At 43.1% G+C, this 24,846-nt stretch overlaps 2 protein-coding genes across 2 annotated transcripts; one reads left to right on the plus strand and one right to left on the minus strand.

The window, feature by feature from the left end:
• Positions 1-685: 685 nt before the first annotated feature.
• On the plus strand, positions 686-3,120 carry DYNLL1 (dynein light chain LC8-type 1). Its single transcript, XM_047088435.1, has 3 exons — positions 686-797; positions 996-1,133; positions 2,695-3,120. The coding sequence occupies exons 2-3, from the start codon at positions 1,002-1,004 to the stop codon at positions 2,830-2,832; spliced, it is 270 nt and encodes an 89-aa protein (XP_046944391.1). The 5' UTR covers positions 686-797; positions 996-1,001; the 3' UTR covers positions 2,833-3,120.
• Positions 3,121-5,415: 2,295 nt separating this feature from the next.
• COQ5 (coenzyme Q5, methyltransferase) lies at positions 5,416-23,370 on the minus strand. The gene is made up of 7 exons (XM_047088388.1): positions 23,154-23,370; positions 18,529-18,678; positions 14,411-14,632; positions 9,754-9,860; positions 7,143-7,231; positions 6,266-6,377; positions 5,416-6,185 (listed from the first exon to the last, which is right to left on the minus strand). Exons 1-7 carry the CDS (start codon positions 23,353-23,355, stop codon positions 6,084-6,086), a joined length of 984 nt encoding a protein of 327 aa, XP_046944344.1. The 5' UTR covers positions 23,356-23,370; the 3' UTR covers positions 5,416-6,083.
• Positions 23,371-24,846: the final 1,476 nt, after the last annotated feature.

The raw sequence follows: 24,846 nt of genomic DNA on the forward strand, positions 1-24,846 counted from the left end.
CTCCCCACCTCCCTTGGCCCACTACCCCAAATTTCAGAAGAGGAACGGCTATAGAATTTGCAGGACCTACTGCAAAATGAAAATGTGGGATCCCTTGTTAAAAAAAAAACAAACAATAATTTCAAGAATTCGAGAGTAGAGCATTAAACCAAACCCTGGGGCCCCTCTTCTGCGACTGCACTGGTCACTTGCTCATAAAGCCGGCCCTGCTTCAGAGATACACTTTCAGTGAAGGGACTGGCTACCTCAGTCAGAATCCCCAAATCCTTGGGACCTGGGGTGGAGGTGAGACGTAGGTAGGACACCCAACTTCCCAAGATATTCGAGAACACCTTCGCAAATTTGGGACAAACTTCGAAAATTTGAAGGCACTTCTCCCGGCTTGGGCACAAAGTCTCCTCGCACCCCTCTGGTCTCTGGGTGGTCCTTACGACCCCGCCCCAGCTCCACCTTCGGGGTGTGAGGGCCTCACCGCGTGCAGCCCATTGCCGGGGCAACCGACGCCGCGAGAGATGCATTGTGGTCCGCAACAAAATGCAGGAGAAAGATCCTGAGGGAACCATTGAGGTCATGGGCCAATGGGAGAGTCCTGGGGGCTGCGTCAAGCCAATGGGGACGTTCGATGGGGGGCGGGGCCGGCGGGAGCAGGGCGGGGCTTAGACACTAGGCGGCGGCGGCTGGCGTGGGGCTCCTTAGATGCGCCACGGCTTCGGTAGCGACGGTAGCTTCAGCCGGCTGTGAGCGTCGCCAGCCCCTCCCCCAGGAGACCGTTGCAGTTGGCCACCCCCTGCTCCTCGGTGAGGGACTCGGGGGCTGCGGTCGGCTTCTTCGCCTGGTTACATCCCCCGACAGACTTCTCCCGCCGTTCGGTCCGCGCGGCCCGCGCTTTCTGAGAAGTGGGGTGGGGGGCGGGAGGAGCGGGCTGGGGGAGCTGGCGCCTCAGGCACAACCTGCACCCCAACTTCTTACCCCTTGCCGGGGCCTCGCCCCCCCAGGTAACCATGTGTGACCGAAAGGCCGTGATCAAAAACGCCGACATGTCGGAGGAGATGCAACAGGACTCGGTGGAGTGTGCGACTCAGGCGTTGGAGAAATACAACATAGAGAAGGACATTGCGGCCCATATTAAGAAGGTGAGGACGGGGTGCGGGTGGGGGGCTCGAGCCGTTTGCGCACAGCTGGGGCGAATCACAACTTAGTCCTTCTCCCCGATGCTGCGTCCCCAGGGCGCTTGGCAGAGGTCCTTGGAGGCACGCAGGGCAGCTGGGGTGTAGAGGATTCCAGAAAGGACGCAGATGAATTTTGCGCTCCTGATGAGAAGACCAGACCCTCGGCTCCAGAAGTTTTTTTATTACCCAGCTCCGCGGGGGGAAAGCGCCACCTAGCAACGGTTTCTAGGATCATGGAGCAGCGATTCCCCCTTCTGCAGGATTCCTGCGCGGAGGATCCATCTGGGTGTTCCGGAGGGGCGGGGGGGTGCTGCGTGGGTGTTTCCAGCAGGGCCGGAGGGAGATGTTGCCAGCCTTTCAGTGGGGAGTTTAGTCGGCAGTTGAGGGAAAGTGGGTGGTGGTGGTGGTTAGGGGGCTGGGGTGAGGGCTTGGTAAATAGCATTCTGTAGAAAGCTGGCAGGACTGCCAATTTCTCCGAGCTGTGTTTTCTGGAAGGGAAGGAAGCTGGCAGCCTAAGCCGTGGGAGGGTTCCCAGTTGAGAATAGGGAGATGAAAGACTTCAGATGGAACAGAAATACCTTTTTTGACCAACGCAGCAGTGCGTTCATCTAGCTTGTAAGAATGTTATACCAATAGGTCTGGAAGATGTTCATGCTGCATACACTGTATAAGAGCCGACTTTTGTGTAACTCATCACAGAGACTTGTAAGAATTTTATAGAGAAAGGTTAGCTTTGATCCCTGCCCTACAGTCGCCTAAGTGAAGAAATCATCACCGGCGTTTTGGTCCTCAGAGCCCCTTTGGGTGAGGAAAACAGGGAAAGTTGTTTCTGCAATTTGCTGTCCTTGTGTACCAGGTGGTAGATGGGCATCATCAGGATAGATGTGGAAGAGAGGGCTACTGAAATTACAATTAAGGATAAAATCTGACCAGGTGGCTGTCGGATTCTGCTGCTAGCATTCTTTCTGTAGGAACAGTGGATTGCTGTGCCCCTTTCAAATTTTCACACAGTGGTTTAGATGTTAATTGAGGCTTTGCCCTTTTGGACATCTTTTTGTTTTCATTGATACTGGAGTGCGCTAAGGAATGGGGTATTTTCGGCTAAATAGTGACCATTTTGGATTTTGTGGTGCATGATCTACAGTAGGATAATTTTGACTTGTTCTGTTTACACATGACTTGATAGACTGAAACTGTTATCACCTGCCGTTAATTAACAATATCATAAAAGATACGGAGGTGAAATTACCATGATAACAAAGCGCCCTTTGAGGCTGCCCTTTCTGCCTTTTACCTCCCCAACCCCCATTCTCAGCTTAGCTCAGACTGCAAGTATGTTTGCATTAATGCACTATGTAGGCGACTTGGAGCTGGGGAACATTCTTTCATGCTAAGAATTTGCAGATGCTAACGTTCCTCCTTTCTGCCCCTACAGGCTCTACTTATCTAGGAGGCAAACTCTGACCTCTGGTTTAGCACTGAAATTCTAGTGTTCTCTTTTTCTTCCTCCCTCTCCCCCCACCAGGAGTTTGACAAGAAGTACAACCCCACCTGGCACTGCATCGTGGGGAGGAACTTCGGTAGTTATGTGACACATGAAACCAAACACTTCATCTACTTCTACCTGGGCCAAGTGGCCATTCTTCTGTTCAAATCTGGTTAATCGCATGGACTGTGTCACACACCCAGTGATCCATCCAAAAACAAGGACTGCAGCCTAAATTCCAAATACCAGAGACTGAAATCTTCAGCCTTGCCTAGGGGAACACCTCGATCTTTGAACCTTTATTGTGTTGTTTTGTACAGGGCATTCTCTGTACGAATTTGTTGTGGTTATAAAACAATTAGCAAAACAGCTTACATTTGTATTTATTTTCTATTCCATATCTCTACCCCATGTTTTTCCTCCTCAAAATCCATTCCTTTCAAAAATAAACCTGTTGGAGAAGTGTGTGTTAGTTACGATTTGTTCAAATCTAGGTTTGAAGATGGCCCATCACTTGATCTTGACTAGGTTAGTGGGAGTCAGTCTTTGAAGTTGGTTTCTGTGGGATTTAATAGACTGGCCTGTTCCTCGTGCTCTTGAGTCTTTCATCTCTCCCGTCCTGCAGCTGTTCTGCATGGAAGACCTACTACTCAGAAGTGCATGTTGAGAAATACATGGCAGAGAACTTTCGGATTAAATATTATGGCTAATCTGATAAATATTATCCTTAAGTGCTCATTTTGTTAAAAGATGTAGAATGTTCTGGACCTTGGGCCTTGGGAGGAGATGAATGAATGTGTAGAACTTCACCAAAGCTTTCTATGGCTGTAAAATAAGCCAATTACAAAGTTGAGCTAATGAGAAATTTTCTGGGGTGTGGGCTATCCGCCCCCCCCCCCGGCCTTTTCCTGCCTTGTCCCAAAAGGACACTCAAGATTAAAAGTGGTCTTAAAAAGGAAAATGAAAGTTTCTGAGCAGCAGCCGTCCATGTGATTCTAATAAAGTCTTTGCAGGAATTTAAACATGTAAGCCTGCTGTGCTGTGCTTTAACTAGCTGTACTTAGAAACCCCATTAACAATTAAATGTGAATTGAGGCTTTCATTAAAAGACCCAATTAAAGCTGTGGATAAGTAACTTTCATTAAAGGTTTCCTGCTATCAATTTTAAGAAGACTTAAGTCGTTTCTATGAAGAAAAACAAATATAGCAGACTTGACTTTTGTAGGTACAAAGGAAATATGCTGGAGGCTTCCCACGCTCATCTTGGGAAGCTGCAAGGAAAGTCCTGGCTTTCTGGTTTCCCTGTATTACTTTTCAGTGTTCACGTGAAGTCAGGCTTTTTATTTTACTTTGGATCTGTGAGATGCAATTAGGATTTCTGAGCAGCTGAGCTGTTGCTAGCACAGAAGGGGAGGATAGAGTTGAGAGGACTCCAGCTTAAGAATAGCATTAGGTTGTAATATCTTTGGGAGATTATTATTACCAGAACTTGGGGTTTTAGGAATTGTAGTGAAATTGAGCTGTGTTAGGATTGGGAAAGTTTCAGGGTAAAGAGGCAAACCATTGTTTTTCCTGTTTATTGCAGTAGTTAAAATGGGAGGATTTTCCCCCTGCTTGCTGCAGGGAAGAAGGATGAGGTTCTGTGGAACAATACAACTGAGTTGATTTAGGTTTGTATTTATATAAACAGACTGAAGATGTTCCCATAGTTCATTTTTCTTTTTCTCCTCTTTCTATATTTCTATATTTCCTCTTTTTTCTCCTCTTTCTATATTTCGATTTGAAGCTTTTAAAGCTGTATCAGTCCTGTTCAGTTATCTCTGCTTCCAAATAGTCTGCCGGCAATAGATCCTAGAGCTGGTAGAAGTCCACAAATGGCTGGACATTGGGGAGTTCTAATTTGATCAGGCCCATATCTACTGTCTGAAAGTGGCAGTTTTTAATTATTTTTAAATGTTTGAGAGAGTATGCAGGTTCAGGGGAGGGGCAGAGAGAGAATCTTAAGCAGGCTCTGGGCTGTCAGCACAGAGCTGCCCAATGCAGGGTTTGATCCCATCAATGGAAAGATCATGACCTAAGCCAAAAATCACGAGTCATGCTTAACTGACTGAGCCACCCAGGTACCCCTGAAAGCTTTTCAATGACAGGGCAAGATCTTGTGAGTGAAGGTACATAACTGACCCCCACTGTGCTGGACCAAGACGCAGCATATACCTGAAGGCTTCTGAAATGCCCTTGAACTAAGTTCACCACAATTAATACATGGCCAGCCAAGTCACAGGTTGCTTTCTGCAGTTTCTTACTAAAATCCCTTAAAAACCATAAGCTTCATTCACTTCACAATATTTATGGCCTCACTTTAACATCAAACAGTAGACTGTACTGAGGAGATGAGTGCTCTGCCCAGCTCTGCCCCTTAGTACTGGGGCGGAGAGGGTGGGTAGGCTAGATGGTTTTCAAACTTTTATAATTTTTTTGGCTCTAGAACCCTTCAAATGTATTCTGATAAAGAAGCTCTCGAGGGGTGCCTGGGTGGCTCAGTTAAGTGTCCAACTCTTGATTTTGGCTCTGGTCAAGATCTCAAGGTTGTGAGATTGAGCCCCATGTTGGGCTGGATGCCGGGAGTGGAACCTGCTTGGGATTTTCTCCCTGCTCCTCCCCTTCCTGCTCTCCTGCTTGTGCTCGCGCCCTCTCTCTCTCTCAAAAAAAAAAAAAAAAAAAAAAAAAAAAAGCTCTCCATATAAAACACAAAAGCAGGAGTTGGCTGGTACATTTATTCTTTCAACAGGATTTATTGTTTTCTTCATGACAGGCACTGAGGATACAGTAGTCGTTTTTGGTGGAAGAGGAACGAGTGAGTGTTGACAAAAATGTATTTCCCTCACTGATCCCTCCCCAAGAAGAAATAACAAATAGTGCACAAATTGTAAACTCCTTTAGTGGTTCAGTTCATAATTCTAGTTGTGATTGTTAACCCTCTGACTTGGGCCCTGGTTTTTGGCCCCAGACTTAGTCCTAGGCTGAAAGGCTGACTCAGGTACAGCTAGGACATTTTCTAGTTCACATAATCATTGGGTTCAAATTATTCATTATCCCTCTGGAAGGCAGCACCAGCAGAGAAGCTACAAATACACTTAAAAAATGAGAAGTTTTACCTCAACTACACACTGCACGGCCAAGAAAAATTAGCAGGAGTTGAGCACAAAATACAGACCAAATACCTCTGGGAGAAGGCCGGAAGCAGCTCCCAATGAAAGTTGCAACAAAGTGACAGGAATCTGGTTCTTCCACTTGGAGATTGGTCACATCAGAACATGAGTCCAAGGCCCACCTCCTTAAGAGGAGATGTTCTGCTACTGGTCTCACTTCCTTTACTTCCAGGCTTTCGACAGGATGTGACTGGTACACACTCCAGAACAGCAAAGGAGTTACAGTTTGAAGCCAGAATGAATGGCCACAATGCCTGACGTGAGACTTTCGTAAGTCACTTTCTCAAAACCCGCATCCTCTATCATCTCTTTGAACTCCTCCTAAAACACAAAGAAAGATACAGCAAGGATCACCTGGATTTAAACTCTAGGCCCTTTGTTGTAAAATTATGGTTTTGTACCTGAGGTGGGAACTGTCGGATACTCTCTACAAGGTATTGGTAGGACTTCCAATCTCCTGCGATGACTTCTCCCAGGACAGGAATGACCTGGAAGCTATACAGATCATAAAGCCTAAAGAAAAGGATGAAAGATTAAGGTTAAAACATGACCCCTGATAAGCAAGAAGTTTTAGGCCTGGAGTCATAAATCCAAATGCCTTGTAGGGTCAGTACCTGAAATAAGCGATGCGGGCCAGGTGCAAGACCAATAGGGAGTAACAAGGTACAATTAGGAAGTAGCATAAAAGTGGAGAAGGCGTGGGGCGCCTGGGTGGCTCAGTTGGTTGAGTGTCTGACTTCGGCTCAGGTCATGATCTCGCAGGTTCATGGGTTCGAGCCCCTGCATTGGGCTCTCTGCTATCAGCGTGGAGCCCACTTTGGATCCTCTGTCCCCATCTCTCTCTGCCCTTTCCCCACTTGTGCTCTGTCTCTCTCAAAATAAGTAAATCTAAAAAGAAGTGGAGAAGGGACAAGCACTACTCAGCTCTGACTACTGCCATGTGGGAATAAGTGCTTTCTCAGTGTTGCCATACATCTGATTTCTCAATTGAAGCTGGAAATTTTCATGTAAAACTTCCTGATTTTTAAATACGAACATCTAAGTCAATTTCTTAAAAATTGATGAGTCAAAATACATCTGTGCGCCAACTTGAGCCTTTGAAATTCTTCTGGCTTAGGTGTTGTCGTTAGAACTGGCTGACCTGAGGTGGCACTGTGTCCCCTAGAGACTCTGAACTATGAGGTTCATGCTTCTAGCTTACTGGCTATTTTCTGTCCATTTGGGGATGGGAAGCCCTTGGCTAGACAAGGAGAATAAAGCCCTGTTAACAGTGCCAACCTGGAAATGAGGGGATTGTTCACTTGGCTAAACTCCAGACAGAGAAACCGTCCTCCTGGCTTCAGGACTCGATGGGCTTCCTGGAGTGCCTGAGCAAGACAAGGAACAAGAGAACATACTCCTCAGCAGAACTCACTCAATTCCATGAGGCCAAGACAGCTCGAGCTTCGGGGGGCATTATAAAAGTTAGCATTTCCCATAGCTCCCTTGTGCATTCTTAGCTGGAAAGCTGTAGTAGCAGAGATAACCCTACACTATTCTAAATTTTATAGGCACGAAGAGAAGGTTACTTGGAGCATTCAGACTGGTATAACCACATGGTGGCCAATTTCACAATTATTATTTATTAAAAGCTTATTTCAGGATTTTTTTTCTTTATTTTTTAATGTTTGTTTATTTTTGAGAGAGACAGAGTATGAGCAGGGGAGGGGCAGAAAGAGAGGGAGACACAGAATCCGAAGCAGGCTCCAGCCTCTGAGCTGTCAGCACACAGCCCGACATGGGGCTTGAACTCACGGACCTTGAGATTATGACCTGAGCCAAAGTCAGATGCTGAACTGACTGAGCCACCCAGGCGCCCCTTTTTTCTTTATTTTTAAAAGTAAACTCTTGGGCACCTGGGTGGTTTGGGTGGTTCAGTTGGGTTCAGTGTCCTACTTCAGCTCAGGTCATGATCTCATGGTTCATGGGTTTAGTCTTGAATCGGGCTTGGTGCTGTCAGCACAGAGCCTGCTTTGGATCCTCTGTATCTCCCCACCTCTCCTCTGCTGCGCTCTCTGTCTCAAAAATAAACATTAAAAAAAAAAAAGTAAACTCTGCCCAACGTGGGGTTCAAACTTACAGCCCCAAGATCAAGGGTTACATGCTTTACCAACAGAGCCAGCCAGGCATCCCCACAATTACTTATTTAAATCACAGTGGATATCCTTTTTGATCTAGCAATTTTACTTCAAGGAACCTATCTTATAGAAATGCATCTATTGGGATATGCATAAAATAAATGTTTATTTTTAAGAGAGAGAGAAAGAGAGAGAATGTGTGTATGTGAGCAGGGGAGGAGGAGAGGGTGAGAGAGGGGGTCAGAGGATCCGAAGTGGGCTCTGTGCTGATATCAGTTAGCCCAATGCGGGGCTTGAACTCCTGCACCACGAGATCATGACCACGAGTTGAAGTAGGACACTCAACTGACTGAACCACCCAGGTGCCCCTCCAAGATACATATTTAATGGAAAAAAAGCAATGAGCAAAATGTTTCATATGCTAATATTTGTATAAAAAAAAGAAAAAAACAATAAAGACATTGACACAAGAAATTGGTGATTGTCTGGAGGGAGAGGATGCACTGAATGGTTGGGACACATGGATAGGAGGCATACTTTCACTGATACACCTTTTTGTACTTTGAACCTATTCAAAAACATTTTTTTAAATTAAAATAATAAACTGGCTACATACACAAGCAGGTCATAAAAACCAAGCTGAAGTGCATCATAAAGATGTCCCACCAAGGTGGCTGAGTGGCTCAGTCGGTTAAGAGTCCAACTTCAGCTCAGGTCATGATCTTACGGTTCGTGAGTTCAAGCCCCATGTCAGGCTCTGTGCTGACAGGTGAGAGCCTGTGTCTTCCTCTCTCTCTGCCCTTCCCCCGCCCACACTGTCTCTCTCTCTCTCAAAAATAAATAAACATTAAAAAAAAAAAAAAAAGTCCCACCGAAAGCAGAGAAACCAGATAACTAGAGCCCCCATTATAGAACCAAAACGTGGCACCTTGCCTATTACCTTCAAATGCTTTGGGATAGAATGTTGAAGTAGAAATAAAGAAGAACTGCATCAGGTGGTGCCTGGCTGGCTCAGTCAGTGGAGCATGGGACTCTTGATCTCAGGGTTTTGAGTTTGAGCCCCAAGTTGGGTGCAGAAATTACTTAAAAATAGGGGCGCCTGGGTGGCTCAGTCAGTTAAGCATCTGACTTCGGCTCAGGTGATGATCTCATGGTTTGTGGGTTTGAGCCCAGCATCAGGCTCTGTGCTGGCAGAATGGAGGCTACTTGGGATTCTCTTCTTCTTCTCTGCCCCTCCCCAACTCATGCTGTCTCTCCCTCTCTCAAAATAAATAAACAAACAAACAAATTACTTAAAAATAAAATCTTAAAAAAAAGAACAAAAAGCTGTGTCAGATTGCAAGCTGAATGTTCCCTTCTCCCTATAGAGGAACCCATTACTCTAGCTACCTTCTGCCAAAATAGTGTTTGCCTTTTTCTGTGTTGGCCTTGGAAATGCCACTGATCTGCAAACTCACAGAGTCAGACAACTTCTCAAATGAGAGGAAACAGATGGAATGCCAGAGCAAGACAGACAGCTCAAAGATGTGAATACCAACCCAAGCAACAAAGGCTTCTATGAGGATCTGCTCTGTGGTCTTGGTCTTTTTCAATTTTGTGAGTAGGAAAATTGGCACCTTCAAGGATTGAAGCCCCTAAGCCTGACATGGTCATTCCACTCAAGAGCTGGTTCGAGTGAAGAATCTCTCCCTCCTTCCTCCTTTTCCGTGGGGCCATTCCAGGAGATCTAATATCGTGAGAGTCACTCAAGCTGAGGATGCAGCCATTCATACCTGATCAATGTGTGTGACATTCCGGATCCCAAAGGCAATAGTGTAAACATCAAACTTGTCATCATCAAAGGGCAGTTCCTCAGCATCTCCCAATACCCAAGCAAGTCCTGAAAGAGAAAATCATTTCTGGTCTCAGTCTGGGTAGCCGTCTCTTCTGCACCCAGTGAATTGTCAAACTTGAGGAGGGATGGGGCGCCTGGGTGGCGCAGTCGGTTAAGCGTCCGACTTCAGCCAGGTCACGATCTCGCGGTCCGTGAGTTCGAGCCCTGCGTCAGGCTCTGGGCTGATGGCTCAGAGCCTGGAGCCTGTTTCCGATTCTGTGTCTCCCTCTCTCTCTGCCCCTCCCTCGTTCATGCTCTGTCTCTCTCTGTCCCAAAAATAAATAAACGTTGAAAAAAAAAATTTTTTAAAAAAACTTGAGGAGGGCATCATGGGAACCCCCCAATTTGTGTAGTCAGCCAGGCAGAATCATGGGCAGCCTGGACACCCCCTAGATGGCTGACTTCTCAAGTGGGGGGAGTCTCACAGTACGGAGCCTCTAAATCTGTGGAATCTGAGACTAACTCTGGATTAGTCTCAGAATTGAACTGAATCATTGGACACCTACCTAGTTGGTGTGGGAGAAATGGAGAACAGTTTGGTGCTGGGCAAATACCATACATGTGGTATCAGCAACCATCACACGCCTGCCTTCATCACTGGGTTCCTGGCCACTGTCTTCAAGGTGTCCTGTCCCCCTGAGGATTTGATTTCTTGAAGTCAGCAGGAAGTTCTTTCCCCAAGGGTCTCAGAGTAAAACCTGATGAATACTTAGTTATGCCCACCCTCAAGCAACTTTTACCCAACTAAGTGTTTTGTGTAAAGCACCGTGGTTAAGATCCCGGGTCCTGGGGTTAGATTGCCCAGGTTCTAACTCCAGCTTCACCATTTATTAGCTATATAATCTTGAATAAACTACTTTGACTTGGTTTCCTCATCTGTAAAGTGGAGTTAATAAGAGTATCAGAGGAAATGAAACATTAAAAAAAATGTTTTTAAAGGGCTCTGTCTCTCTCTGTCCCAAAAATAAATAAACGTTGAAAAAAAAAAAATTTAAAAAAAAAATAAAGGGCACCTGGGTGGCTTAGTCGGTTAAGTGTCTGACTTTGTCTCAAGCCATGATCTCATAGTTCATGGGTTCGGGCCCCAGGTTGGGCTCCGTGCTGACAGCTCAGAGCCTGGAGCCTGCTTCGTGGATTCTGTCTCCCTCTCTCTCTGCCCCTCCCCCACTCATATTCTGTCTCTCTCTTGAAAATAAATAAAATGTTAAAAATAATTTTAAAAAATAAAAAAATAAGAGTATCAGAGTGTCATTGGAAGTATTCTAAGTACACAATTTAGCCTAGTTATATTGGTTCTATTGGAGAATTAAAGGGTCAAGACCCAAGTCTGGTCACAAATTGAGAAAACACCCAAGGGAACCCTATAACGGTGGCTATGTCCTCTAAGGATACTGATTCGGCTTTAGTATTACCCAATTTGCAGTGAATTAGACATAAAATGCAATATAGAAGGAAAGCTCTGTAGAGGACAGTAAATGAAAATAACCTCCCTGGAAAGCAAACTAGCAGTTGTTAACAAGCATAAATAAAATAAAATAAAAATAAAATAAAAATAAGCATACCCTTTGACCCAGCTATTTGATTTTTAGGAGGAGGACATTGATGACATCATCATCATCATCATCATTGCAACTGCTCCGACCCCTTGGTGGCAGGGTCTGTATTATCACTTTAAATACATTATCTTATCACATTCTCATACCAACTCCATGGGATAGCTCTTATTATCATCCTCACATTTTAGATGAGCAAAGCTGAGTATCAGAAAGGTTAAAGCAGCTTACCCAAGGTCATATGGAGGGACTGGAACTCAGGTTGTTTTATCCCAGAGCCTGTGTTTTTCAATAGCTATGGTATATTACCTCCTACTATAAGGTGGTTTTTATTCTCTTTATTTAAAATTTTTTTTTAAGTTTATTTATTTTTGAGAGAGACAGAGACACAGTGTGAGTGAATGAGAGGGTGAGAGAGAGGGAGACACAGAATCCAAAGCAGGCTCCAGGCTCTAAGCTGTTAGCACAGTGCTCGATGCAGGGCTTGAACTTACGAACCGCGAGATCATGACCTGAGCTGAAGTCGGCCGCTTAACTGACTGAGCCGCCCAGGCGTCCCTATTCTCTCCATTTTATAGATAAAGTAATTGAAATGTAAAGAGTTTAAACAATTGTCCAAGGTTATATAGAAGGTAAAAAAATTAACAAATGCATGCAAAAATTTACAAATATGGATGTTACAATGCTGTGCAATGTGCAAAAAAACACTAGAAAAAAAATGAAAGATCAGTTGGTTATTGGTTATGTAAATTGGTTATGTGAAATCTTCATGATTCACATCATACAGGAGAATATAATAAATAATGATTTTAAGGAATTTTTAATGACATAGAAAAATCTCATGATACAATGCTGAATTAGGGCAGGATACTAAATTTGTATATACAGGAAGGCTTTAATTTCATAAAAAGGAAATGAAAATGATTTGCAATTATAGGTAACATTTACTTTCTTCTTAATACTTTTCCAAAATCCAAAAGTTCTCCCAAATATACCACTTTTATAACCTATGAAATAATTTGTTTAAAGCTCCAGCCCACAGAGCTTACATTTGGGGAAGAAGTGCTCCACATAAAATACAAATAAACAGCGCTACACATAAATATGCCTTTCACATTAACTTTTACTATTACAAAATAATTTCTAGGATCCTCCTTAGTTTCAACTCTTTTTGCATGAGAGTTTTTACAAAGACATCATTATCGGAGACTGACAAAGCCAGGAGGAAAGATAAAAAACTGTCCTATGCAGCACTTGGTAATTCCTATGCCAGTGGATTTGTCTTGGCAGTTGGGAGAGGCTGAAGGGCAAGCTATGGTATGGAAGAGGTGAATCCAGAAATGGAACACTGCCTATCATTTCTTTCGTTGTTCTCCATTCTTTACGGCTAAGCACCAGAGGGAAGGGAAACACGTTTTTCAGTAGGAGTAAGGAAACATAGTGCCTTTGTCTAAAAACACTAGGGACTGTCTGCTTTCTGATCAGCATTGATGGTTAACAAAAGAGCCCTTCATCTTGTAGGCCAAGTGGGTTGTTCGTCTAGGCAGCTTGTTCTGGGGGTGGGAGGAGGAGGAGGAGGAAGAATTGAACTAAAATAACCATAGACACTCCTGGTGGGGGAAGGGGAGGCCAGGAACGCTGATGTTGACCTGAGGGACTTTATTTTCTTTGTCCTATCCCACTGTCTCACACAGTGGCTGCCTGCAGTGCTTGGCGAGCTGGGAAGAGGGCAGTGCAGCAGCTGTGAAAAGTGAGCTAAACGGTGGTGTGGCTGCCGGATCCTCACTTCTACTTGGAAAAAACTGGGGGAAAGTATTTTAAAACATGAAAACAAACAGCGAAATGTGAAATCTAGGTCTTTAAGCCAGGGCACAAACTGTCCATTTTCAGGTTGCAGTGGGTTCCCAGAGATGTGCAGTCACTCTCCTGTCTGCTGCTGAGAGTACTGTTTGCGGGTGTTTCTTTAACTCTATCAGCTGGGGCCTCTGAAAAGCAGATGCTGATAAAATAACTAAAAAAAAAAAAAAAAGCAAGAAACATGCTGAGATGATGGAGGAGTGCAAATGTTTTGTTTGTTTGTTTGTTTTGGAGGGGGAGTGCAGGGGAGAACACCCAGGGAAGATAAAAGGAAGAGGAAGCAAGACTGAGCAGAGAAAGCCTACAGATCAGTGCAGATCTGATAAAGCCTTAGCCAAGCCAACAGGGAGCTCTGGAGCCCTGCCAGAAAAGAGCCCAACTTGGAAGCTGAGGCAGAGCCTAAAAGTTGTAAGAGCTGGAGGCCGTCAGCTGCTTGCACTCCTTGTGTCTGAAGGACAAGTTTCTGCTTCAGGGGCAAAGCACCTTCTCAGCTACCACATCTGTCAACCCCTTTGAGTACTGATGGGATATGATATGGCTCAAAAACAGGACACTGGGGTCAGCAGGGAGTTGCCGGGAATTGAAGGCAAAACTATCTCAGGGCCTAAGGGCTGAGATGAGAAGATTCAGCTCCAAATTGGGGTCTGCCTATTTAAAAGTTGTGTGACTTGAGTAGGACACTTCAACTTTTTGGGCTTTGGTCACATGGGGCTGATAATCTAACTCCCTGGGGTGCTGAAATAATGTACATAACAGCATACAAACTGGATTCATGCAAATTATCGTTGATTCCTGCCTATCTGTACGTTTTTGGAGGCTGAAAAATAAAGCTCTTCAACATTTTATATATCTCATTTCATAAACATACAAAAATGGGGCGCCTGGTTGACTCAGTTGGTTAAGTGTCTGACTTCGGCTCAGGTCATAATCTCCTGGTTTGTGGGTTCCAGCTCTGCCTTGGGCTCTGTGCTGACAGCTCAGAGCCTGGAGCTTACTTTGGTTTCTGTGTCTCCCTCTCTGTCTGCCCCTCCTCTGCTCGTGCTCTGTCTCTTTCTGTCTCTCAAAAATAAATGTTAAAAAAAAACCCAAAAAACAAAAAGGACACGAACATTTCTGCAGTGTCTACTTTCTGTAGGACTGACTTACCAGCTTTGTATCCCCGAGCATGGGCTTTCTGCTTTCCAATCTTTAGCATCTCCTTGTTGATGTCACAGACAACAACCCGGGAACCGCCCAAGGGGTCCTCTTCGTTTTGGTACTTTTTGGCAATTTCTTCCCAGGATAAATTTTGCTGGGCCCGTAACTGCCTCTTCTGCTTTCCCTTATGCTGTGCCCAAACATAATTAAGGAACCGGAATGCAATGTCACCTGTGGAAAGCCAACAGGAGGAAAGATGCAAACACAAATAGAAACAAAACCCCAGTATTTCCAAAACCCAAACAGAGATACAAAGGGACAAGATTTGAGGAGTGTACAAAAATTGAAGTTTCTCTTCATTTACATAGTAACTACTAACATCAATTTTTAAAAACTTCATATATATATATATATATATATATATACATTTAAAGGTTACTTATTTAATTTTGAGAGAGAGAGAAAGCAAGCACAAACAGGGGAGGGGGGAGAGAGAGGATCCCAAGCAGGCTCTGTGCTGCCAGTGCAGAGCCTGACATGGGGCTCGAACCCACAAACTGTGAGAACTTGACCTGAACCGGAACCAAGAGTTAGCTGGATGCTTAACCAACTGAGCCACCCAGGTGTCCCTTCTAATATATTTTTTAAGATTTCATTTTATTTTTTAATGTTTATTTTATTTATTTTGAGAGAGAGAGCACACACATACACAGGAATGGCGGAGAGGCAGAGAGAGAGAGAGAGAGAGAGAGAGAGAGAGAAACCCAAGCAGGTTCCATGCTGTCAGCGCAAAGCTCGACATGTCCATCCCATGAACCATGAGATCAGGTCATGACCTGGGCTGAAATCAAGAGTCAGACACTTGGGACACCTGGGTGGCTCAGTTGTTGAACATCCAACTCTTGATTTTGGCTTAGGTCATGATCCCAGGGTCGTGGGATTGAGTCCTGAGTCGGGTTCTGCACTGAGTGTGGAGGCTGCTTAGGATTCTCTCTCTCTTTCTCTCTTTCTCTCTCTCTCTCTCTCTCTCTCTCTCTCTCCCTCTCTCTCCCCCTCTGCCCCTCCCCTGCTTGTGCTCTCTCACTCTCTCTCTCTCTAAAATAAAAAAATTGAGAAAAAAAGAGTTGCATGTTCTATCAACTGAACCAGCCAGGTTCCCTGTTAACTTCTAATATTCTTAAAAACCTTTTAGGGCGCCTGGGTGGCTCAGTTGGTTGAGCATCCAACTCTTAATTTTAGCTCAGGTCTTGATCTCAGCATCGTGAGTTCAAGCCCCCCACTGGGTTCCACGCTGGGCATCGAGCCTACTTAAAGAAAAACAAAAAACAAAAAACAAAACTTAAAAAAAAATAGCATAAATAATGCATGGATACGTTCTCACTACAAAAGACTCATCTAAATATTTAGAAGAAAACATAAAAGTTCCATTCTTTCTCCATACCCTCTCCAGACACAACCAGTGTCAAGTGCTTAGTGTGAAGCCCTTCTAGTCTCTAATAATTGTTAGGAAAGCAACATAAGGGTATAGTTACCAGCAATGGTTCCCTGCCCTACAACTTCCCATGCCCAGTTCAGCTCCCCAGAGACCATCTTTCTCAACTCTTTCAGCTGTTCCTTCTGTTGGTTCCAGCTCTTTACTTACCGTGCTTATAATGATACCCCGCCCCTCTTCTCTGGTTGCCTCCATCTTCCCAATATATTTGTATCATATTTCATAGTTCCTCACAGATCCCTTTGTAAACTAGAGTAACAGACTAATTAATATTTTATTTCTATTTCATCAGCTACAGATGGTACCTCTTGAACCCCTTCAGCCCTCTATTGTGTGTTTAGTGCCATCATGACTGATAACATACATTGTTTGTTCTACCGCTATAATTATGTCTCCTCTGCTTTGTTGGTTAGAGTCTAAAAGCTGAAAATCAAAAGTGTTTATGTTATCGTGACCAGGTAAATACTGTTTGGGCCAAAACAGTGCTTTCTAGGATCGCATTTCCTTTGTTATAAAGTTGTCTTTGTTATCCTTACACTATTTGCAAGAAATATATCTTCTTAAGTTTTTCCAGTCTCTGCAACAAATTAGGCATTCTCTGGTCACTTTTCTATATATTTAAGTATTTTATACGTACTCCTATAAAACAACTTAAAACCTACACCGGGATATTCTACACATAGTTACACAACTTGTTTTCTTTCTCTTCCCACTGAATATGTCCTTGAGAACTTTCCACCAGTATTTATAGCATTCATTTAAATAGCTACATAATATTTCGTAGAAGGGATGTATCTTAATTTAAAACAATTTCTTTACTGAGGCAGAAATAGGTTACTTCCAATTTTTCACTACTACTAAAAATGATGCAGTGAGCATATTTGTAGCTATATATTTTTGAAATGTCTTTTTTAATATATGGGATTACCTTCTAATTACATTTTCTAAATGGGCAGTTGCCAGTATGCAATAATGTTATGGGTTAAGCCACAGATGTAAGCAGCTCTGACTGAACCCTTTCTATATCTGTATCTTTGTGCAAGTTATTTTTTTCTTTTTTTTAGACTACACATGGAGAATTGGAATTGTAGGATCCTAGACTATAAAGATTCTAGATTTTTAAAAAAGCTTTATTTATTTTTGAGAAAGAGAGCGCACAGGAGCAGGGAACAGGGGGAGAGGGAGAGAAAGAATCCCAAGTAGGCTCCGCACTATCAGCGTGGAGACTGATGAAGAGCTGGAACTCATAAGGCTTGAGATCATGACCTGAGCTGAAACCACAAGTCAGATGTTTAACCAACTGAGCCACCCAGGAGCCCCTAAAGATTCTAAATTTTAATAGATTCTGTTAAATTGTCTTCCACTGAACAAGGTGTCTTACTGCTTTCTGAGCTTCCATTGAGGAGAGGACCAGACATAAACGTGTTTCACACATGGAGACTGTTCTGTAATTTGTTATTCCATATTTTTCAATTGGTATAGATTATGACATTATTACATTGTATGACACATTATTCTAATGTAATTTAACGTGTAAATTAACCATTTGATAACATCTCAAGATGCATTTTAGAAACCCATGACATTTTCTCCCCAAATGCCTAGTGTGCACCAAGTAACAAAGAACCACATATAAACAATTGAGCTTTTGGGGCATTCACTTTCAAACGTCCCCTGTCTGTAAAGAGAGTTTTCCTACAATTCTTTGTAATCTTATATTCTAATAAACTTTTGCCTGCTGCTCAAAAAAAAACAAAACACAATTGAGCTTTTGATTTCTGATGTGATAGTGGATTGAGCAGAAAAGGTTGTCTAGAGAGCTTATGGAATATTGTAAAGGGCATCCCCCCCAAAGAAAAAGGGAAAGTGGATTAAAGGTTAAACAGAAAATAAAATGGTCGGGTGCCTGGGTGGCTCAGTCGGTTAAGCATCCGACTTTGGCTGAGGTCGTGATCTCACAGCTTGTGAGTTCGAGCCGCACATCGGGCTCTGTGCTGACAGCTCACAGCTTGGAGCCTGCAGTCTGCTTCAGATTCTGTGTCTCCCTATCTCTATGCCACTTGCCCTGCTCGTGCTCTCTCTCTCTCTCAAAAATAAATAAAAAAAGAAAAGAAAATGGTCAAGTAGAGGGTGAGATGTTGCTGGAGTAACAAGTAATCTATTTACTTTGTAACCTGTGCATTTTCGAAAAATGATAGGCATAAAGTTGATATTTTGTGCTTTTGAGTGATATTTAGTTAAACATTTCTTAGAAGTATATTGATTTTGGGGGTGCCTAAGTGGCTCAGTGGGCTAAGCATCCAACTCTTGATCTAGACTCAATTTATGATCTCACAGTTTCATGAATTTGAGCCCCACATCAGGCTCTGTGCTGACAGTGGTGTGGATTCTCTCTCTCCTCTCTCTGTGCCCCTCCCCCACTCTCTCTCCTCTCTCTGCCCCTCCCCCATGCACACTGTCTCTCTCTCTCTCTCTCAAAATAAATAAACATTAAAAAAATTTAAAGAAAGAAGTATATTGATTTTCAATTACCATCTTCAGCCTAATGGTAGTTAAGCTAGCTCATTCCAACAAGAAACACTAACTTCCGTAAAATAATGCTCAGGATACTCAAGGATTCTCAACTGGACATTACCTGTGCCTCCAGCAACATCGAGCAGCTGGGTCCCAGGAAATGGGCGCATCTTCCAGAGCAGCAAATCCTTCCAAATACGGTGGATACCAAGGCTCATCATATCATTCATCACATCATACTTCTTGGCCACACTTTCAAACACATGATAGACTGACATAGGAGAAATACAACACAATTGTGCTATTAACAAGATTAACTTGGGGAAGTCCTAAATGAAAGAGGATGAAGCTTTTCTCCCCTAAAGTTGCCTGTCTTTGTTGAAGTTAAGCTATAATGCTTGATGCCCAAATCTACCCCCCCCTTTTTTTTAATGTTTATTTATTTTTGAGAGAGTGCAGCGGGTGCAGAAAGAGGGAGACAGAAAATCCGAAGTGGGCTCTGTGCTGACAGCAGCAAGCCCAATGTGGGGCTCGAACTCACAAACTGCAAGATCATGACCTGAGCCGAATTCAGACGCTCAACAAACTGAGCCACCCAGGTGCCCCCCTCAATCTACCCCTTAACCTCTTTTTAAAAAGGCTTAAATTATTCTAGGTAGGAAACCAACCTCTTTTCTGCTGTCTTAGTTACCTTTATCTAGGACCAATGCCTCAATAATGCCACACACCTACTTGGTACTAAATAGGTTTCCAGTTCTTAGAGGATGGGGTAGGGAATTTTTCTAATGGTTATTATAGTAGAAAAACAACAAAACCATTGGAAAGACATGGCTAATAGACGGGAAGGTCTCAGTTCATCTCTGCTGGGATCACAGAAAAACAACAGGTACAATTTAGGGCCAAGCCACCCTGCAGAGGGCCCTCCTAAATTTTCTCCTCATTAATCTAATAGGATCAGGGTGAATGTGGAATCTGAGCTAACTGGAAAAGGAATTTACTATCCAAAACACTTCAAACCACAGGCTACATTTAACTGCTTTACACCTGTTTCTCTGCCCATAAGATGAAAAACTCAGTGTCAGCTCCCTATCACCCTGCCATAAGGCTAAATTAGGTAATGAAGGAGAGACGCGTTGAGTTTCAGATGAAATGTGCTGCACAGATCCAAACCATCACTGTCCTCTGCTGAATCAGCACACTACAGAGCTCCTCCTTTAACTCCATCTTGAGCGCCTTTCTCAACCCCAGGATCTCCAAGCTTGCTTTTTTCTTTTGAACATCTTTTGGGGTATTGAGGGACACTAAGGCTCAAACCCCTGAGTATAAGCAATTTTTGCTTTGCATGGTTCTGATATACATGAATTTCAGTTATGGTGGCTTAGTTAAATAACATCAGTCCCCCAGCAACATCATTCAGTTCCAATGGTATATAAACTGTGAGTAATTGCATACAGTGCAAACTCCGCTGGTAGTTCTTCAGTTCATAAATCAATCTGTAAATAACAGACATATCATGATCAGTAACCAATCATGTCACTTCTTTAAGTTTGTGGTTGCTAGGTCACTGCACATCAGTCATTCAGTTCACACACAGACAGCAAAGCATGTAGTTGTGTTACCTCCTTATCTCTCAGTTGTAAACACATGCGGCATTTTACAAAACTAGGTAATTCAAAGAGGAAATTGGCCGGGGCGCCTGCATGGCTCAGTCAGTTAAGCGTCTGACTTCAACTCAGGTCTAATCTCACTGTTGTTGAGTCTGAGCCCCATGTTGGGCTCTGTGCTGACAGCTGGGAGCCTGGAGCCTGCTTCAGGTTCTGCGTCTCCCTCTCTCTCTGCCCCACCCCCGCTCATGCCCTGTCTCTCTCTGTCTCTCAAAAATGAATAAATGTTAAAAAAAATATTAAAAAAAAGAGGAAATTGGCCAACAAAAATGAAAGCACCGCAAAGAAGTGAAAAGTGGTAATACTGGAAGTGAAACGTCCATGGGATTATAGGAGAAACAGCTGACAACGTTGATACTCGAGAGACTCTAGCTACGCAGCTGGAAAAACTTTGTGAAGATGAACTTATGGACATAAATGAGGATGTGGTTGTGACAAAAGGTTGAAGATGTCCCAGAGGAAATGATGCCAGTGAAAAAATCTCACACTAAAGGAATTCCTGGAGATATTTCATGACCCTTGAAAGTGAAAAGATAAAATGTTACAAGCTGATTGAAACTTAGAAAGGAGTATGGCAATTTGCCAAGGCATAGAGAAGATGCTTGCTCCCTACTGTAAATATGACCAGAAGGTAGCAAACACTGTTCAAACTACTCTTCATTCATTTTTTTATGAAGGAATAAAACAGCTTAGTGTTTCTAATTTTATTAGAATTTTAACTCAATTGAAAATTTTTAAATTTGAAAATCCTAACTATATTAAATAAGATTTTTTTATGTGTTACATCTTTATAATATTTTTAAATGTTTATTTATTTTTGAGAGAGAGACAGAGTGTGAGCAGGGGAGGGGCAGAGAGCAAGGGAGACACAGAATCCAAAGCAGGCTCCAGGTTCTGAGCTGTCCGCACAGAGCCCGACATGGCGCTCAAGTTCACAAACCGTGAGATCATGACCTGAGCCAAAGTCGGATGCTCAACCCACTGAGCCACCCAGGCGCCCCTACATTAAATAAGTTAAAATTAAACCTAATCTGGGGGCATTTGGCTGGCTCAGTCAGTAGAGCATCTGACTCTTTATCTCAGGGTTGTGTGTTCAAGCCCCAGGTTGGGTGTGTAGCCCACTTAAAAAAAAAAAAAAAAAGAATAAAAACAAATTAAACCTAATTTTAAATTATAGTGTGCTAAGTAAATATTGACTTTACTATTTGTTTCATTGGCCCTATACATTTATAATTAACAGTGAGGAAGTTTTTGATGTTCAATAATTTAAAAAAAATTTTTTTTACATATATTTATTTTTGAGAAACAGAGTGAGACAAAGCGTGAGTGGGAGAGGGGCAGAGAGAGAGAAGGAGTCACAGAATCTGAAGCAGGCTCCAGGCTCTGAGCAAGCAGTCAGCACAGAGCCTGATGCGGGGCACGAACCCACAAACTGTGAGATCATGACCTGAGCTAAAGTCAGATGCTCAACAGACTGAGCCACCCAGGCGCCCCAACAATTTTTTTTTAAGTAAGCTCTATGCCCTCATGACCCTGAGGTCAAGAGTCACATGCTCCACCAACTGAGCCAGCCAGGTGACCCTGATGTTCAATAATTTTTAGAGGTCATGGAACAGTTGCAATTTTTCTCATTGATAATTAAGATCATTGTACATGATTTCAGCGTGCATGGTCATTTTTATAGTCCTGCAATAGTGTGCAAGAGGAAGACTGCCTGCACTTCAATGTTGGCTCCCAAGGTGGGAGATCTAGATTTAGCTCAGTGGGTAATTTCTTCCTTGCTTGTCATTGTGTGAGATGTTGTTTATATGTTGTAAAGTACAATACAGAGGTTAGGCATTATCATTTTGGAAGCAACCCACCTGAATTCAAATCCCCAATTTTGCCACTTATTAGCAGAACCTTGGGCAAGTGACTTAACATCTCTGTTTCAACAGTTTCTCCATCTATAATATCCGGCTACTAATCCCTACCTCATAAGGTTGTATTTGTAAGAATTAATGTGAAGTATGTAAAAATGTTTCAAGTCCTTAATAAAAGTTTACTGTCATTTTACTTGGCTCCTCTTATTTCACAAGCAGTTATCAAGCTTTTAATGTGCATCAAGCACTAAGATATAGACGTGAATGAGCCACTGTACTAGCTTTCTGGGGATTCACAGTTCTGTGAAATAAATGTTAATTTAAAATAAATATTCAAAGAGTTACTACAGTAAATCTATGTATTTAGTAAGGCGGAGGTGAGAGGTAAGACAACGAAGTGGTCTTTAGAAGGATGGGACATTCCATTGTGAATTCTTTCTCTTTATTTCCTGGGTGACCATAGGCCAAGTGAAGGAAACTCTCAGAGCCTCACCACACCCATCTGTAAAATGGGCATAATACCTTCCCCATTATAAGTGGTACAGATGGGAGTTTTAAAATAGTTCTTTTCCTTTCCCATGCCTATAGCACAATGGACACAAAGAAAGTGCTCAACAATACCTAACCTTTATCTAGCAGTTATGAAGTGCCAGGCGTTGTTCAAAATACTTTAACTTATGAAGTAATCTAATCCTTATTATAACTCTAAGAGAAAGGTTACTATTATTCCTACATATAAAACTTGGAAGCTGAGGTCCAGAGAAGTTAGTTTCCTTCTTCCTTTCTAGAAAAAATGGTCCATCCCTTTAGCAAGAGGTGAAAAACATGAGCTGTGTGGTCACACCAAACTGAGTTGGAATGCTGGTTCCACCATGTTAAATTGGGCAAATTGTTGTTTGATCTTTAAGTCTCAGTTTCCTCATGTGTAACTTGGGCATAACAATACCCACTGTCGGGAGGTTGAAATGAGAAGTGGAAATAATATCTGCATGGTGCCTGGCACATCATAAACATCCAACTGACGGGATTTAGTGAGAATTATTGTGTTCAATAAGAGGAGGCATCTAAGCTCTGAGGAGTCAGGCTGAGGTGACTCCTTGAAGGTCAGGACTGCACAGGCCACGGCATACGGGTCAACAGGACGTAAAACCAACTCCTAGCTGAGCAGAAGAAACTAGATCGCAAATAGATCCCTCCATCCGCCCTCTCGCCCCTTTCACCTTTGCCCCCCTTCTCTTCCTCCGACACAGTCTCAAATCCGAAGTGTGTTTCCGTTGCCTGCTTCTCTTGGGATAATTGCCGCGCACCCAGCGGACCCCCAGGCCAGGAGCTACGAAGCCCGGGGAGCTCGCAGCACCGCATCAGCCGCGACCACCTACGACCGCAATAGCTCCAGAGAGCGCAGCTCCTGGGGGCCGCCATCTTGGCAGTAGGGTGACAGCAGCCAGACCGTACGTCATGTTGCATCACTAGAGGGTCGACGGCGGCCGGTAGGAGACAGTAGTGATCGAACGCGCCCTGAAACCCTTTACTAGAGAGCTATGCATGATCTCTGGGATCCAGAGGCTAGTCTTTGAGCACCCGAAATCCTTTTTCTTTCTTCCCACGTTGAATATAGAATTTACCAGAAATGAAGGGACCTTAGGAAGAGCCCCCAGTCGCGTCTCAGCGGCCATGTCTCTGAATCTTGTCAACCAGTAGTGTGAATGCTAACTCACAAGATGTACAGTAACTCTGGTTTTCTGATGCAGAAGGAGGAAATTGAGATACGGTGTGGTTTCCAAGTAGATTACAAGGTCAATTCTCTAAAACTTTGATGTGCCTAAGAATCACCTAGTTTGATGTTTAAAATGCAGATTCCTGGGCCCCCAATACCAGAGATTTTGAACCCGTAAATCTGGGATGGGTATTGGGAATCTTTATTGAACAAGCTTCTCTGATGATTCTGATGCAAAGAATTCGCAGACCTTTCTTGAGAAACATATGCTAGACTACTCTGAAAAATAAACATATGAAAGGCTGTTCTTTGGTCATTCCATTTTTTGAACTTAAGAAGTTCATAAATGGGAAGGAAAGCTCTGGTGACTGTTCAGCGAGTCAGACACAATCACCACTCACCCTCCCTCTTCTGCTGTCACAAAGCTACACTTTTAGCACCAACTGGCAGAGCATGGATGTTTACTTCAACCCCAGATTTTCCTGTTCTTTTTTTATGGAAAGGGTAATGTAGACCATCTTGCTCAAAAGAGGATGGAGGTGGTGAGTTTTGCTTGGATTTCTATATGTTTCTGCTTTGATTCTCTTTTTAAATGTATGTTTCCTGTAAATATTTCACAAGGAGAAAGCGCCAAGGACCCTAAGAAACTATTTTGAAAATGAGAAATCCCTTCCTGGTTTAATGTGTAGCCTGACAGATGGACACCCACTGCTTTCTTTTGGAAGAACTGCACAGGCTTTTCCTCTTTCCCTCTCTTTTATTTTTAAGAGTGATAGAAGGAATGATTCATCCATGTAATCAGAGTTCTCACATTGTTGTTAAAGGAAATAAAAATTCATCAAGGAACCGTAGTATATCTTCCTTATCTAGTCATATATAAGGATGGAGCTCAGGATTTGGGACTGTTCCTTCTAGACATCAAAGTAAGTTTTCAGACCAACATTATGTACCTGTTCTCCCATTTCAATATGATTTGTGGGGAAAAAACTGCAAAGAGTGAAGCAAGACAAGCATTTTAAGGAAATTTAAAAATATGAGATCAGTACCTAATTTTCTTAATTTCAGTTAAAACTTAATTTCAAGAAATGGATTGATTTATATATACAGTACTTACTAATGTTTTGTATCACACGTGATGATAAATAAGGAGCCCAAAAGGATCCAATTAGGGGAATCCCAGGATTTTGTCTATTTAT

Source organism: Lynx rufus, unplaced genomic scaffold, assembly GCF_022079265.1.
Source record: "Lynx rufus isolate CCGP_SWC_20201006 ecotype Redwood Valley unplaced genomic scaffold, mLynRuf1.p SCAF_24, whole genome shotgun sequence".
NCBI lineage: Eukaryota > Metazoa > Chordata > Mammalia > Carnivora > Felidae > Lynx > Lynx rufus.